We start from the raw sequence: 14,503 nt of genomic DNA on the forward strand, positions 1-14,503 counted from the left end.
CAACCTCACACCTTCTAATCAATATAAAATCAGAAGGATGGTATTTGTTGCCCACACCCAAATCATTCCTTTGCCTTGTCAATCCCGATGCTCCAAGTACTGATACAGGTGACGCCCATGAGTGATGACCTTCAGTCCAGAGCAGAACCCAACTCTCTGTATTCTCTCCATGAACCAATTCTCAATAGTTACAAAGTCAAAGGAATGTATGGTTACTTTAAAAGAGAAGGTGTGTTTCTAAGCTGAGAGATTGTGACAGCCCATGTGTCTGTGAGTGCAGAGATTGCTGAAAATTGAGAAAATGTAACCGTTAGCTTGGGGTTGTGTTTTGATGTCAAGGCAATCAAATTTGAATTTAACCAATTAATATAAATTATGCCCAGGATACCAAAAACCAATTGAACTTGAATTTAATTGTATTGACAACATCTGACCAAATGACTTGGATATTTAAAAACAAGTGCATTTTAAAAATTAGTCTGAGCACATGTCATCTGAAGGGGCTCTTCACCCTCTCAAAGAAATCTCTCAGAAGGCACTATCTATCAAACATACCTTTTCCAGTGAAAACAGGAAAAAAGTGTAAGAAGACAGCCCAGGGAGATGACAGCAGATTTGGAAGGATAGAAGGAAGACAGCAGAAGGATCTGTTTGGACTTTGAGAGATTAAGTTACATTAATGGGTAATAATTGTGTTATTGGACCAGCATTTTTAAAGAGTTGGAGTCAAGTAGCGGTTAGTTCAGAAAAAGGGGGCTCAGATTTGTTAATAGTTTTGTTTAGTGTTCACTGTTAGAGTTAGGAAAAAGAAATTATTTTTCTTTAAACAGTGGAAATCATGAGTTTTCTTTCACTCAATTAGCCTTTTTTTAACCTGATTACGAGGTGAGGCGAGCTTTCCTGGGATATTGGTTTTAATTAGCAGAGGAACTAGACCTCTGCATTAAAACAGGTTGGACTCAGGAGTAGGGAGTTACCTTTGATAAACCGAGTTCAAACCTCCTGGGATCGAGGAGGATGATCAAAGGAGTCAGAGGTGTGGACCACATGGGCAGACGGACTGTTGTTCCTGTCGCCACTGCACTGTTTACCCACCTGCCCCATTGAGGGGCCATGCCTATCCGAGACAGAGGTGTCTCCCTCCAACACTGGCTGGGAAACTGGCCTGTTGCTTGCCCCATGGCAGGAGGCTGGTGTTCCCAGAGAAGGGCCGGTTATCCCCTTTCCTCCTCCCGCTGCTGCTGTTTGTGGAGCCCTTTCTGCACTGCCATGATACTCTGCCACTCGGTGACCAGGTGGCACTTGTGGCACTGGCAGTACTGCCAGCTACACACCCGCTGCTCCTTCAGCCAGACATCGAAACCATGGTTCCAGCATCGCCTTTCTTAAAGTGACAATGCAGTCTTTCGACTTTGTAAACCCATCCGTGTAATATATTCTCCTCTTACCCCTGGGCTCTAACCTTCTTCACTCACCAGTGTGCAAGCATTACAAAATTCATCTGAAAATTGAAATATTCCAGTCCCACTGTTCTCATTAGACAATGTCACAAACAACATCCTCCACAAACCCCAGCGCATTTATTAAAGATAATTTCTGAATGTCGGCTGGCTCTGCAAAATCATATCATTACTCTCCAATTATCCAGTTACCTCCTTCCTCACAAAACGTGCTCGTATCTTTAACCAACTGGCATCAAATTACTAACTGTTTGGTAAATAATTCCCTCTGCATCATGTTTTCAATATTTGCAGCCATAGCACCTACTCACCACTGTCTTGGATTAGATTAGATTACATTACAGTGTGGAAACAGGCCCTTCGGCCCAACAAGTCCACACCGACCCGCCGAAGCGAAACCCACCCATACCCCTACATTTACCCCTTACCTAACACTACGGGCAATTTAGCATGGCCAATTCACCTGACCCTGCACATCTTTGGACTGTGGGAGGAAACCGGAGCACCCGGAGGAAACCCACGCAGACACGGGGAGAACGTGCAAACTCCACACAGTCAGTTGCCTGAGGCGGGAATTGAACCCGGGTCTCAGGCGCTGTGAGGCAGCAGTGCTAACCACTATGCCACCGTGCCGCCCACTTTCCCAGAATTTGAAGAACTTTGAAGAACTTTGACTTCCCTCATTAGTCATGGAAATGCTGCATAGAATCAAGGAATTTACAGGATGAAAAGAGGCCATTGACTCATCATGTCCAGACTGGCACCCAAAAGAGCATGCTCAGTCTGCAGCCCCATCTCTACAGTGTTCTAAATTCATCAGTCATTTGGTGCAGCAACTTACCGCACTTCAATCCAATCAGTTTTTCAAGTAATTGCTCTTTAATAATTCAAATTTCCTGCACTTCCTCATCTTCACTAGTCACCCTGTTCCCTAATATTTCTGGAAGATTTTCTGTTCCTTCCTCTGTGGAGACAGAACCAACGTATTCACCTCAGGGGACAGGGATCATCTATGTCACCTCGTGAGTACCTCAGGGGATGGCACTATGGCACATGGTGGATATGACAACCATTCTTTCATGGAAAGTTCCAGAATCAAACCAGTTCGCTTCATGGTCCTCTCCCTGGTGTGAGACCACAAGTTATGCTGAAGCAGGTGACACAGCTCTGTGACCTCCACATTGTCTAATCAAACTGGCTTCACACATTGCAACTGGAATAGGTACAACATTGGAAAATATTCCTGGAAATGCCAGAGAGGAGATTGTAGTGCCCTGCTCCCCACTGTTTACAGAGCTTCCCTTCTATGCAGTCTCTGCTCCATTTGTTAGCCGTGTTGAAGACCCCGATACACTGTGAATGCCCTGCCCACACCTTGTTCAGAGTGGGGTCACCAGACCCTCAGCTCTCCCTCAATGAATGCAGCAGCTGGTACACAAACCTGAGGAAACCATTTACAGAACCTTCACTGTTGTTCCAGTGACAGGAGCAGGTCAAATCCACATATACATGGTACACCCACTCTGTGTTGAAAATGCCTTCGTTCTCAGATTCTTGTCAGTTGCTGATGAACTGTTTACATCTCTGCACAGTCCCAGTGTCCTGAAATATTAGCAGTTCCACCCGCCATAGAGTTAGTTGACAATCGCACCATTTTCTGTACCTCAGTCACGATGACAGCAACACCACTATTGCATGGGGATTTGATTAGAGAAGACGGGGAGGCGATGGTCCAGCTTGTGGTCTATTAATCGAGGGATCCAGGTAATAACCGAGACCCCGGATTTGATCCCACCACGGTAAAAGGTGGAAATTGAATTCAATAAAACACCTGGAATTATGAATCAAATGAAACTATGAAACCATCGTTTGTTGTCAGGAAAACCCACCTGGCTCCCTAATGCCCTTCAGGAAAGGAAGTTTACTACCTTCACCTGGTCTGGCCTACATGTGACTCCAGACTCTCAGCAACAGGGTTGACTCTCAGCTGCCCTTTGAAATGGCCAAGTCAGCCACTCAGCTGGATCAATCACTACAAAGTCTCAGAGAAATGAAACTGAATGGGCCTAGGAACCTTCAGTTGGTCAAGAAGGCAGCTCAGCAGCATCTTCTCAAGGGCAATTGGCAGGGGAAATAAACGCTGGCCCAGTCAGTGATATCCATGTCCCATTAGTGAATATAAGGAGATGAGCACACTCTGGGAAGAGAGGCAGAGGGGACATAACTCAGTTTAAACAACGACTTGGAATGATTTTCAAGAGTTTGGGAAAAGGCAGAAAATAAATGAGATTCATGGTGCATTTTATTTCCATCCCAGCCGATCAACAATCCCTTTGTTTGCTTCTTTTTCTCTCCCTCTCTCTCTCCTTCTGTTCAACTCACTCCTTCTCCTCTTCATAACAAACAATTCTGTCACTAAAATAATCACAATATTTCCCAGCTGCTTTCAGTTCTCACGTATGGTCTGTGGACTCGAAATGTGAACTCTGTCTTTCTCTCAACAGAGGCAGGCAAACATGTTCATTTTCCCCAACACTTTTTTTTTTGGTTTCAAAATGGCAGCATCTTCCATTGTTTGATTTAACTCCTAATTTCTTTGATTTCATGGGAATGTCGACATCACTGGGAAGGACAGCATTTGATGACCATCACTGATTGACCTTGACTGTGAGGTCATTCCACAAGGCAGAATAGAGCCAAGCACAATGTTTTGGGTCTGAAGTCACACATAACCCAAACCAGATAAGAATGTTCGATTTCTTTTCCAAACGACATCAGCGAAACAGCTCGGTTTTTAGACAAAATCCTGAGGGACTTATAGTTATTATCAATGAAATTTACTTTTGTTCCAATTCTTGTGATTTGAATTTAAGGGCTGTTATCAGTTGTTGTCAGATATGAATCAGTGTCTTTAGATAATTAGCTTGTGGCTCTGAATTAACCTTCCAGTGACATTAATACTCTGGCACAGTGTCCCTATCATGGAATTACTTTAGTGACAAAAACAAATTTGGGATCGCCTCCCCATATTCTCTAATCAACTCCCCATGCAATAGTGGTGTTGCTGTCATCGTGACTGAGGTACAGAAAATGGTGCGATTGTCAACTTACTCTATGGAGACTGGAACTGCTAATATTTCAGGTCAGTGGGACTGTGCAGAGATGTAACAGTTCATCAGCAACTGACAAGAATCTAAGAATGAAGGCATTTTCGACACAGAGTGGGTGTGCCATGTATACGTAGATTTGACCTGCTCCTGTCGCTGGAACATCAGTGAAGGTTCTGTAAATGGTTTCCTCAGGTTTGTGTACCAGCTGCTGCATTCATTCAGGGAGAGGTGAGGGTCTGGTGACCCCACTCTGAACAAGGTGTGGGCAGGGCATTCACAGTGTATCGGGGTCTTCAACACGGCTAACAAATGGAGCAGAGACTGCATAGAAGGGAAGCTCTGTAAACAGTGGGGAGCAGGGCACCACAATCTCCTCTCTGGGATTTCCAGGAATATTTTCCAATGTTGTACCTATTCCAGGTGCAATGTGTGACGCCACTTTGATTAGACAATGAGGAGGTCACAGAGCTGTGTCGCTTGCTTCAGCAGAACCTGTGGTCTCACACCAGGGAGAGGACTGTGCTAATACTAAAAATGAAGTGAATTAGTTTGATTCTGGAACTTTCCGTGCAAGAATGGGTGTCATATCCACCATGTGCCATCGTGCCATCCTCAGAGGTACCCATGAGGTGACATGGATTTTCTCTGTCTCCTGAGGTTGGTTCAGTTTCCACAGAGGAAGGAACCGAAAATCTTGCAGAATTATTAGGGAACAGGGTGACTGGTGAAGTTGAGCAAGTGCAGGAATTTTGAATTATTAAAGAGCAATTACTTGAAAAACTGATTGCATTGAAGTGTGGTAATTGCTGCACTAAATGAGGAAGTCACAGTTCTTTCGATTCTTGGTCAGATCCTGGACAGTAGTGAGTAGGTGCTGCATCTGCAAATATTTAAAACATGATGCAGAGGGAATTATTAACCAAGTCATGAATAATTTGATGGCAGTTGGTAGAAGATATTAGCACATTTTATGAGTAATGTGATAACAGGATAATTGGAGAGTAATGATATGATTTTGCAGAGCCAGTTTACATTCAGAAATTATCTTAAATAAATCTGCTGCAGTTTGTGGAGGCTGTTATTTGAGACATCGACAAATGAGAACAGTGGGACTGGAATATTTCAATTTTCAGGCGAATATTGAAATGCTTGCACACTGGTGAGTGAAGAAGGTTAGAGCCCAGGGGTAAGAGGGGAATATACTACGTGGATTGATGTTACAAAGTTGAAAGACTGCATTGTCACTTTAAGAAAGACGATGCAGGAACCATGGTTTCGATGTTTGGCTGAAGGAGCAGCGGGTGTGTAGCTGGCAGTACTGCCAGTGCCACAAGTGCCACCTGGTCACCGAGTGGCAGCGTATCATGGCAGTGCAGAAAGGGCTCCACAACAGCAGCAGCGAGAGGAGGAAATGGGGATAACCGGCCCTTCTCTGGGGGCAGACGCCAGAAACACCAGCCTCCTGCCACGGGGCAAGCAACAGGCCAGCTCCCCAGTCCAGTGTTGGAGGGAGACACCTCTGTCTCGGATAGGCATGGCCCCTCAATGGGGCAGGTGGGTAAACAGGGCAGTGGTGACTGGAACAACAGTCCGTCTGCCCATGTGGTCCACACCTCTGACTCCTTTGATCATCCTCCTCAATACCAGGAGGTTTGAACTCGGTTTATCAAAGATAACTCCCCACTCCTGACACCAACCTGTTTTAATGCAGAGGTCTAGTTACTCTGCTAATTAAAACCAACACCCCAGGGAAGCTCCCCTCACTTCGTAATCTGATAAAAAAAAAGGCTGAGTGAGTGAAAGAAAACTCCTGATTTCCACTGTTTAAAGAAAAATAACAATTTCCTTTTCCTAACTCTAACAGTGAACACGAAACAAATCTATAAACAAATCTGAGCTCACTTTTTCTTAACTAATCATGACGACTCCAACTCTTAAAATTCTCCTCCAATAACACAATTATTACCTATTAAAGTAACTTACTCTCTCAAAGTCCATACAGACCCTTATGCTGTCTCCCTTCTATCCTTCTAATTCTGCTGTTATCTCCCTGGGCCGTCTTCTTACACTTTTTGCTGTTTTCACTGGAAAAGGTATGTTTGAGAGATAGTGCCTTCTGAGAGATTTCTTTGAGAGCGTTGAGAAGCCCTTCAGATGACATGTGCTCAGACTAATTTTTAAAATACCCTTGCTTTTAAATGTCCAAGACTCATTTGGTCAGATGTTGTCAATACAATTAAATTCAAATTCAATTGATTGTTGGTATCCTGGACATAATTTAAATTCATTGGTTAAATTCAAATTTGATTGCCTTAACATCAAAACACAACCCCAAGGTAACGGTTACATTTTCTCAAATTTCAGCAATCTCTGCACTCACAGGCACATGGGCTGTCACAATCTCTCAGCTTAGAAACACACCCTCTCTTTTAAAGTAACCTTACACTCCTTCGACTTTGTAACTATTGAGAATTGGTTCATGGAGAGAATACAGAGAGTCGGGTTCTGCTCTGGACTGAAGGTCATCACTCATGGGGTATCACCTGTATCAGTACTTGGAGCATCGGGATTGACAAGGCAAGGAAATAATTTGGGTGTGGGCAACAAATACCATCCTTCTGATTTTATATTGATTAGAAGGTGTGAGGTTGGGAAGTGCTGTTGGTGAAAGGATCTGAATGCCCTTGATCATGAGTCACTAACAGAATTCATACAGGGCAGCAAGCAATCAGGACTGTTAATAGTATGTTGTCCTTTGTCACAAAATGATTCAAGTACAGGAGTAAAGACAGCTTCCTGCTGTTGTCAAGTGTTGGTGAGACAATATCTGGGGCACTGTGTGCAGATTTTCTCTCCTTTATGAGGAATGATTTCCGAGCCACAGAGACAGTGTAAAGGAGGTCCACCAGAATAATCCCTGGGAAGATGGTACCATGAGGAGAGTGTGAAGGGAATGAGTATATCATCTGTAGTGTTGGGAGGCAATAAGTGGTGGTAGTGCTGAACCGGTGGGTTATGGCCGAACACCCATTATGTCCAAACAAATGACACCGATAGCATGAAAAATTGCATCTTTATTTCCTCCATGATATGTGTTTCCTGATAGTTTACATACCTCTGCAACTCCCATGTTGGTTGAGAGAGAGCTCCAGGTTCTGAATAATCTCTCACCACCTCAGTGTGTGCTGCTGTGTGACCCTGCATTGAAAGTCACATTGTTCGCAAATCTGTCAGCAGCCACAATGCCTTTCTCCTGAAAGAGTTAGCCATTCCCACTAGATTCTGACCTCCATCGAGAATGCCAGTCTGTCTTCTTGGAGATGGAAGCTGTGTCCTTGAGACTTGGCACAAAACATCCCCTTTCCCTCCTCACCCTAAGCAAACCTCGGTAAAGTAGCACATGCGTACCATTACCAATGGAGCCAGGAGGGACTACATGGAGAAGTCTGTCTGTGCAGTCTCTGCATCATTGGTTTGTCATGTTGGAGCATCCTGCAATGTCTGTATAAGCAGCTTGAGGGGCTGAATGGTCTCTTCCTGTTGCTGTGTTAGGGACTCATGCAGTGATTTGGGGATCGAGAGTGTGATTCTGGAAAAGCACAGCAGGTCAGGCAGGTCCGAGGTACAGGAGAATCGACGTTTCGGGCAGAAGTTCTCACTTTCTCCTCAAACGGTGAGTTGTCCTGGTCCCATGGAAGAGGCTCAGTGAGCTGATTGGGTGATCGCTGGTTCCTATTTAACAGCTCGATGTGCAGTACAGACCTCTTTTTCTGGCCCTCTTCTTCTACAATAGCGAGGAATTGTAGAAAAGCTTCCTTGACACACTGCACAAACACCGCCCCATCCAATCTACTTGATCTAAAGAGCTTCCAATCAATATTTGGGAAGTTGTAATCGCCCATGAAATCGCCCTGTGGCTTCTGCACCTTTCCAAAATCTGTTTCCCAATCTCTTTCTACACATCTCTGCTGCTATTGGGGGGCCTATAGTAAACACCCAACAAGGTGTAGATTGTCCGACCAGAGGGGAGGCCATATTGGATTTGGTACTTGGTAACGAACCAGGACAAGTGATGGGCTTGTTAGTGGGTGAACATTTTGGTGATGTGACCACAATTCTGTGACTTTCACCTTGGTTATGGAGAGAGATAGGTGCGTGCAACAGGGCAGGTTTTACAATTGGGGGAATGGTAAATACGATGCTGCAAGACAGGGTCTGAGGAGCATAAGTTGGGAGCATAGGCTATCAGGGAAGGATGTCGTGGAAATGTGGAACTTTTTCAAGGAACAGATACGACGTGTCCTTGATATGTATGTACCTGTCAGGCAGGAAAGAGATGGTCGTGTGAGGGAACCTTGGTTGACGAGGGAGGTTGAATGTCTTGTAAAGAGGAAGGAGGCTTACATAAGGTTGAGGAAACAAGGTTCAGTCAGAGCGTTGGAGGGATACAGGATAGCCAGAAGGGAGCTGAAGAAAGGGATTAGAAGAGCTAAGAGAGGGCATGAAAAATTTTTGGTGGGTAGGATCAAGGATAACCCCAAGACATTTTATGCATATGTGAGAAACATGAGAATGACGAGAACGAGGGTAGGTCCGATCAAGGACAGTCGTGGGAGACTGTGTATTGAGTTGGAAGAGATAGGAGAGGTCTTGAATGAGTACTTTTCTTCAGTATTTACAAATGAGAGGGACCGTATTGTTGAAGAGGAGAGTGTGAAACAGACTGGTAAGCTAGAAGAGATACTTGTTAGGAAGGAAGATGTGTTGGGCAATTTGAAAAACTTGAGGATAGACAAGTCCCTCGGGCCTGACGGGATATATCCTAGGATTATGTGGGAAGCAAGAGAGGAAATTGCAAAGCTGTTAGCAATGATCTTTTCGTCTTCACTGTCAACGGGGGTGGTACCAGGGGACTGGCGAGTGGCAAATGTTGTGCCTCTGTTCAAAAAAGGGAATAGGGATAACCCCGGGAATTACAGGCCAGTTAGTCTTACTTCGGTGGTAGGCAAAGTAATGGAAAGGATACTGAGTGATAGGATTTATGAGTATCTGGAAAGACACTGCTTGATTAGGGAAAGCCAGCACGGATTTGTGAGAGGTAGGTCTTGCCTTACAAGTCTTATTGAATTCTTTGAGGAGGTGACCAATCATTTGGATGAGGGTAGAGCAGTGGATGTAGTGTACATGGATTTTAGTAAGGCATTTGATAAGGTTCCCCACGGTAGACTTATGCGGAAAGTCAGGAGGCATGGGATAGAGGTAAATTTGGCCAGTTGGATAGAAAACTGGCAAACCAGTCGAAGTCAGAGAGTGGTGGTAGATGGTAAATTTTCAGCCTGGAGCCCAGTTACAAGTGGAGTTCCGCAGGGTCCTCTGCTATTTGTAGATTTAGATTTAGATTACTTTACAGTGTGGAAACAGGCCCTTCGGCCCAACAAGTCCACACCGACCCGCTGAAGCGTAACCCACCCATACCCCTACATTTACCCCTTACCTAACACTACGGGCAATTTAGCATGGCCAATTCACCTGACCTGCACATCTTTGGACTGTGGGAGGAAACCGGAGCACCCGGAGGAAACCCACGCAGACACGGGGAGAACGTGCAAACTCCACACAGTCAGTCGCCTGAGGCGGGAATTGAACCTGGATCTCTGGCGCTGCGAGGCAGCAGTGCTAACCACTGTGCCACCGTGCCGCCCAATTTGTAATTTTTATTAATGACTTGGAAGAGGGAGTCGAAGGGTGGGTCAGTAAATTTGCAAACGATACGAAGATTGGTGGAGTTGTGGATAGTGAGGAGGGCTGTTGTTGGCTGCAAAGAGACTTAGATATGATGCAGAGCTGGGCTGAGGAGTGGCAGATGGAGTTCAACCCTGCCAAGTGTGAGGTTGTCCATTTTGGAAGGACAAATAAGAATGCGGAATACAGGGTTAATGGTGGGGTTCTTAGTAAGGTGGAGGAGCAGAGGGATCTTGGGGTGTATATTCATAGCTCTTTGAAAGTTGCCACTCAGGTGGATAGAGCTTGTAAGAACGCCAATGGTGTATTAGCGTTCATTAGCTGAGGGATTGAATTCAAGAATCGTGAAGTGATGTTGCAGCTGTACAGGACCTTGGTTAGGCACATTTGGAGTACTGTGTGAAGTTGTGGTCACCTCAATTTAGGAAAGATGTGGAAGCTTTGGAGAGGATGCAGAGAAGATTTATCAGGATGTTGCCTGGAATGGAGAATAGGTCGTACGAGAATAGGTTGAGAGTGGTAGGCCTTTTCTCATTGGAACGGCGAAGGATGAGGGGTGACTTAGAACATAGAAAATAGGACATAGAAGAGTACAGCACAGAACAGGCCCTTCGGCCCACCTTATTTCTGATACTCCTTGCCTTGAAGTATACGCACTTGAACCCATCTCTGTGTCCGCAAGTATTCCCTGTCAGTGCTACCTTCTTCACAGCCTCCCTACATTCTTGGACATCCTGACAAACAGCTAGCCTACTTGCTGGACTACAAGTCCGGATCCCATCCCCCTGCCAAATTAGTTTAATCCCCCCTGAAGAGTGCTAGCAAACCTACCCCCCAGGATATTGGTGCCCTTCTGGTTCAGGTGCAATCCGTCCTGCTTGTACAGGTCCCACCTTCCCCAGAATGCAGTCCAATTGTCCAAATACCTGAAGCCCTCCCTCCTACACCATCCTTGCAGCCACGTGTTCAACTGCACTCTCTCCCTATTCCTTGCCTCACTGTCACGTGGCACCGGCAACAACCCAGAGATGATGACTCTGTCTGTCCTAGCTTTTAGCTTCCAGCCTAACTCCCTGAGCTCTTGAATGACCTCCCCACCCCTCTTCCTACCTATGTCATTGGTGCCAACGTGTACCACGACTTCTGGCTGCGCACCCTCCCCCTTAAGGATTCTGAAGACACGGTCCGAGACGTCTTGGACCCTGGCACCCGGGAGGCAACAAACCATCCGAGAGTCTCGCCCATGTCCACAGAACCGCCTGTCCATCCCTCTAACTAGAGAGTCTCCTATAACTAGCGCTCTCCTCCTCTCCTTTCCCTTCTGAGTCTCAGAGCCAGACCTCGCGCCACAGACCCAGTCACTGCAGCTTATCCCTGCTAGGCCGTCCCCCCCAACAGTATCCAAAGCGGTATACTTATTGTTTAGGGGAACGACCACAGGGGATCCCTGCACTGCCTGCTTCCTCCCCTTCCCACCTCTAACTGTTACCCAGCTACCTCTGTTCTCTGGTGTAGCTATGTCCCTGTAGCTTCTATCTATCACCCTTTCAGCCTCTCGAATAATCCTCAGTTCATCCAACTCCAGTTCCAGTTCCCTAACTCGTTCTGTGAGGAGCAGGATCTGACTGCATTTCCTGCAGATGAAGTCGGCAGGAGTATCGGTGGTCACCCCTACCTCGAACATCCTGCAGGAGGAACATTCCACTGCCTGCGCTGCCATTACTCTACACCTCGTCTCCAAAACAAGAACACTGAGTAGCTTACCTGTGGACTTCAAATTAGGTTAGAGGAGGAGGATGGGAGGGAGGCCCTACTATGTAGGGCCTGGGGTCTAGAACACACCCACTCAAATATCAATCACTTACCTTCCCGACCAGCTCTGCGCTCCAACCTCACTTCCACCCAGCTCGTGCCGCTCTCTGCTGTGAAAAGACTTGATAGAGCTTTATAAGATGATCAGGGGAATAGATAGAGTAGACAGTCAGAAACTTTTTCCCCGGGTACAACAGAGTGTTACAAGGGGACATAAATTTAAGGTGAAGGGTGGAGGGTATAGGGGGGATGTCAGGGGTGGGTTCTTTACCCAGAGAGTGGTGGGGGCATGGAATACACTGCTTGTGGGAGTGGCAGAGTCAGAATCATTGGTGACCTTTAAGTGGCAATTGGATAGGTACATGGATGGGTGCTTAAGCTAGGACAAATGTTTGGCACAACATCGTGGGCGAAGGGCTTGTTCTGTGCTGTATTGTTCTATGTTCTATTCTATGTTTCTCTCGTTACCCTTTAGTTCCTTATATATGAAAAAAAGACTTTGGGATGCTGTTTAACCCTATTTGCTAAAGGTACCTCATTACCCCTTTTAACCCTCATAATTTCTCGTTTCATATTGGTCCTAGATTCCCAATGTTCTTCCAAAGCTTTGTCTGTGTTCAGCAGCCTAGACCTTATGTCTGTGTCCCTTTTCCTGTTAGCTAGTCTCACAACCTCACCTGTCATGCACAGTTCCCTGACCTTGCCATTTCTATCCCTCATTTTCACAGGATCATACCTCTTCTGAAATCTAATCAACCTCTCTTTAAAGGCATATCGAAGGTGGATTTACCTTCAAACAGCTGTTCCCAATTTACGTTCCCCAGCTCCTGCTGAATTTTGGGAGAGTTGGCCTTTCCCCCAATTTTGCACTCTTCCTTTAGGACCACTTTCATCTTTGTCCATGAGTGTTCTAAAACTTCCGAAATTGTGATCATTATTCCCAAAATAATCCCCTCCTGAAACTTCAACCACCTGACCAGGCTCATTCCCCAACACCAGGTCCAGTATGGCCCCTTCCCAAGTTGGACTATTTACATACTGCTCTAAAACGTCCTCCTGGATGCTCCTTACAAATTCTGCTCCAAGCTCTAACACAAAGTGAATCCCAGTCATTGTTGGGAAAATTAAAATCTCCCATCACCACCACCCTGTTGCTCCTCCATCTTCCCATGATCTTTTTACATATTTGTACCTCTATCTCCCACTTGCTGTTGGGAGGCCTGTAGTACAGCCCTAACATTGTTACTGCACCCTTCCTGTCTCTGAGCCCTGCCCATATCGCCTCACTGCTCGAGTCTTCCATAGTGTCCTCCTTCAGCCCAGCTGTGACATTCTCTCTGACCAGGAATGCAACTCCTCCACCTCTTTTACCTCCCTCTCTATCCTGCCTGAAACATCGATATCCTGGGATATTTCACTTCCAATCATGATCTACCCTCAACAAGTCTCAGTGATAGCAATAACGTTATATTCCCAGCTACTAATCCAAGCCCTAAGTTCATCTGCCTTATCTACGACACTTCTTGCATTAAAACAAATGCACCTCAGACCACCAGACCCTTTGCGTTCATTATCTGCTCCCTGCCTCCTCTTCCCCTTCGTCATGCTGACTTCATTATGTCAGGCTTTGGTTACTACCTCCTCACTGTCAGTTTAAACCCTCCCCAACAGCGTTACCAAAAGGACCCCCAAGGACATTGGTTCCAGTCCAGCCCAGGTGGAGACCGTCCAATTTGTAATAGTCCCACCTCCCCCAGAACCGGTCCCAATGTCCCAAAAATCTAAACCCCTCCTTCCTGCACCATCTGTCAAGCCACTCATGCATCCTGTTTATTCTATCCCTCTGATGAGCACGTGGCACCCGTAGCAATATTGAGATAACTACCTCTGAGGTTCTACTTTTTAACTTGGCTCCTAACTCCCTGAATTCTGTTTGTAGGCCCTCATCCCGTTTTCTTTACCAATATTGTTTGTGCCTTTATACACCACGACAACTGGCTGTTCACTCTCCCCCTTGAGAACGTTCTGCAGCCGATCTGAGATATCCCTGACCCTTGTACCTAGGAGGCAACACACCATTCGGGAGTCTCGTGTTCAACCACAGAGCTGCCTACCTACTCCTCTACAATAGAACCCCCTCTGACTATAGCCCTTCCACTCTTTTTCCTGCCCTTCTGTACAGCAGAGCCAGCCACGGTGCCATGAACATGGCTACTGCTGCCTTCCTCTGGTGAGCTCCCACTCAGCTCATCACTCTCCCCGCTCCCACTCAGCTCCTCGCTCTCCCCACTCCCACACAGCTCCTCACTCTCCCTGCTCCAATTCAGCTCCTCTCTCTCCCCGCTCCCTCTGTTGCGGAAAATAGGCAGCTGATGCTCG

General features: G+C 46.1%; 1 protein-coding gene across 1 annotated transcript in view; it reads right to left on the bottom strand.

Annotated features, from left to right (window-relative positions):
- Positions 1 to 3,148: 3,148 nt before the first annotated feature.
- LOC148142757 (uncharacterized) overlaps positions 3,149 to 14,503 on the bottom strand; it is a 32,677-nt gene continuing 21,322 nt past the window's right edge. Inside the window, exon 4 of the mRNA XM_087976210.1 lies at positions 3,149 to 3,291. Within this exon, the coding sequence (XP_087832336.1) occupies positions 3,149 to 3,291 (143 nt within the window). The remainder of the gene's footprint in view (positions 3,292 to 14,503) is intronic.

This window comes from Chiloscyllium plagiosum, unplaced genomic scaffold (assembly GCF_037043375.1).
Source record: "Chiloscyllium plagiosum isolate Xiang-an unplaced genomic scaffold, Cpla_swu_hap1 HiC_scaffold_28, whole genome shotgun sequence".
NCBI classification, from domain to species: Eukaryota; Metazoa; Chordata; class Chondrichthyes; order Orectolobiformes; family Hemiscylliidae; genus Chiloscyllium; species Chiloscyllium plagiosum.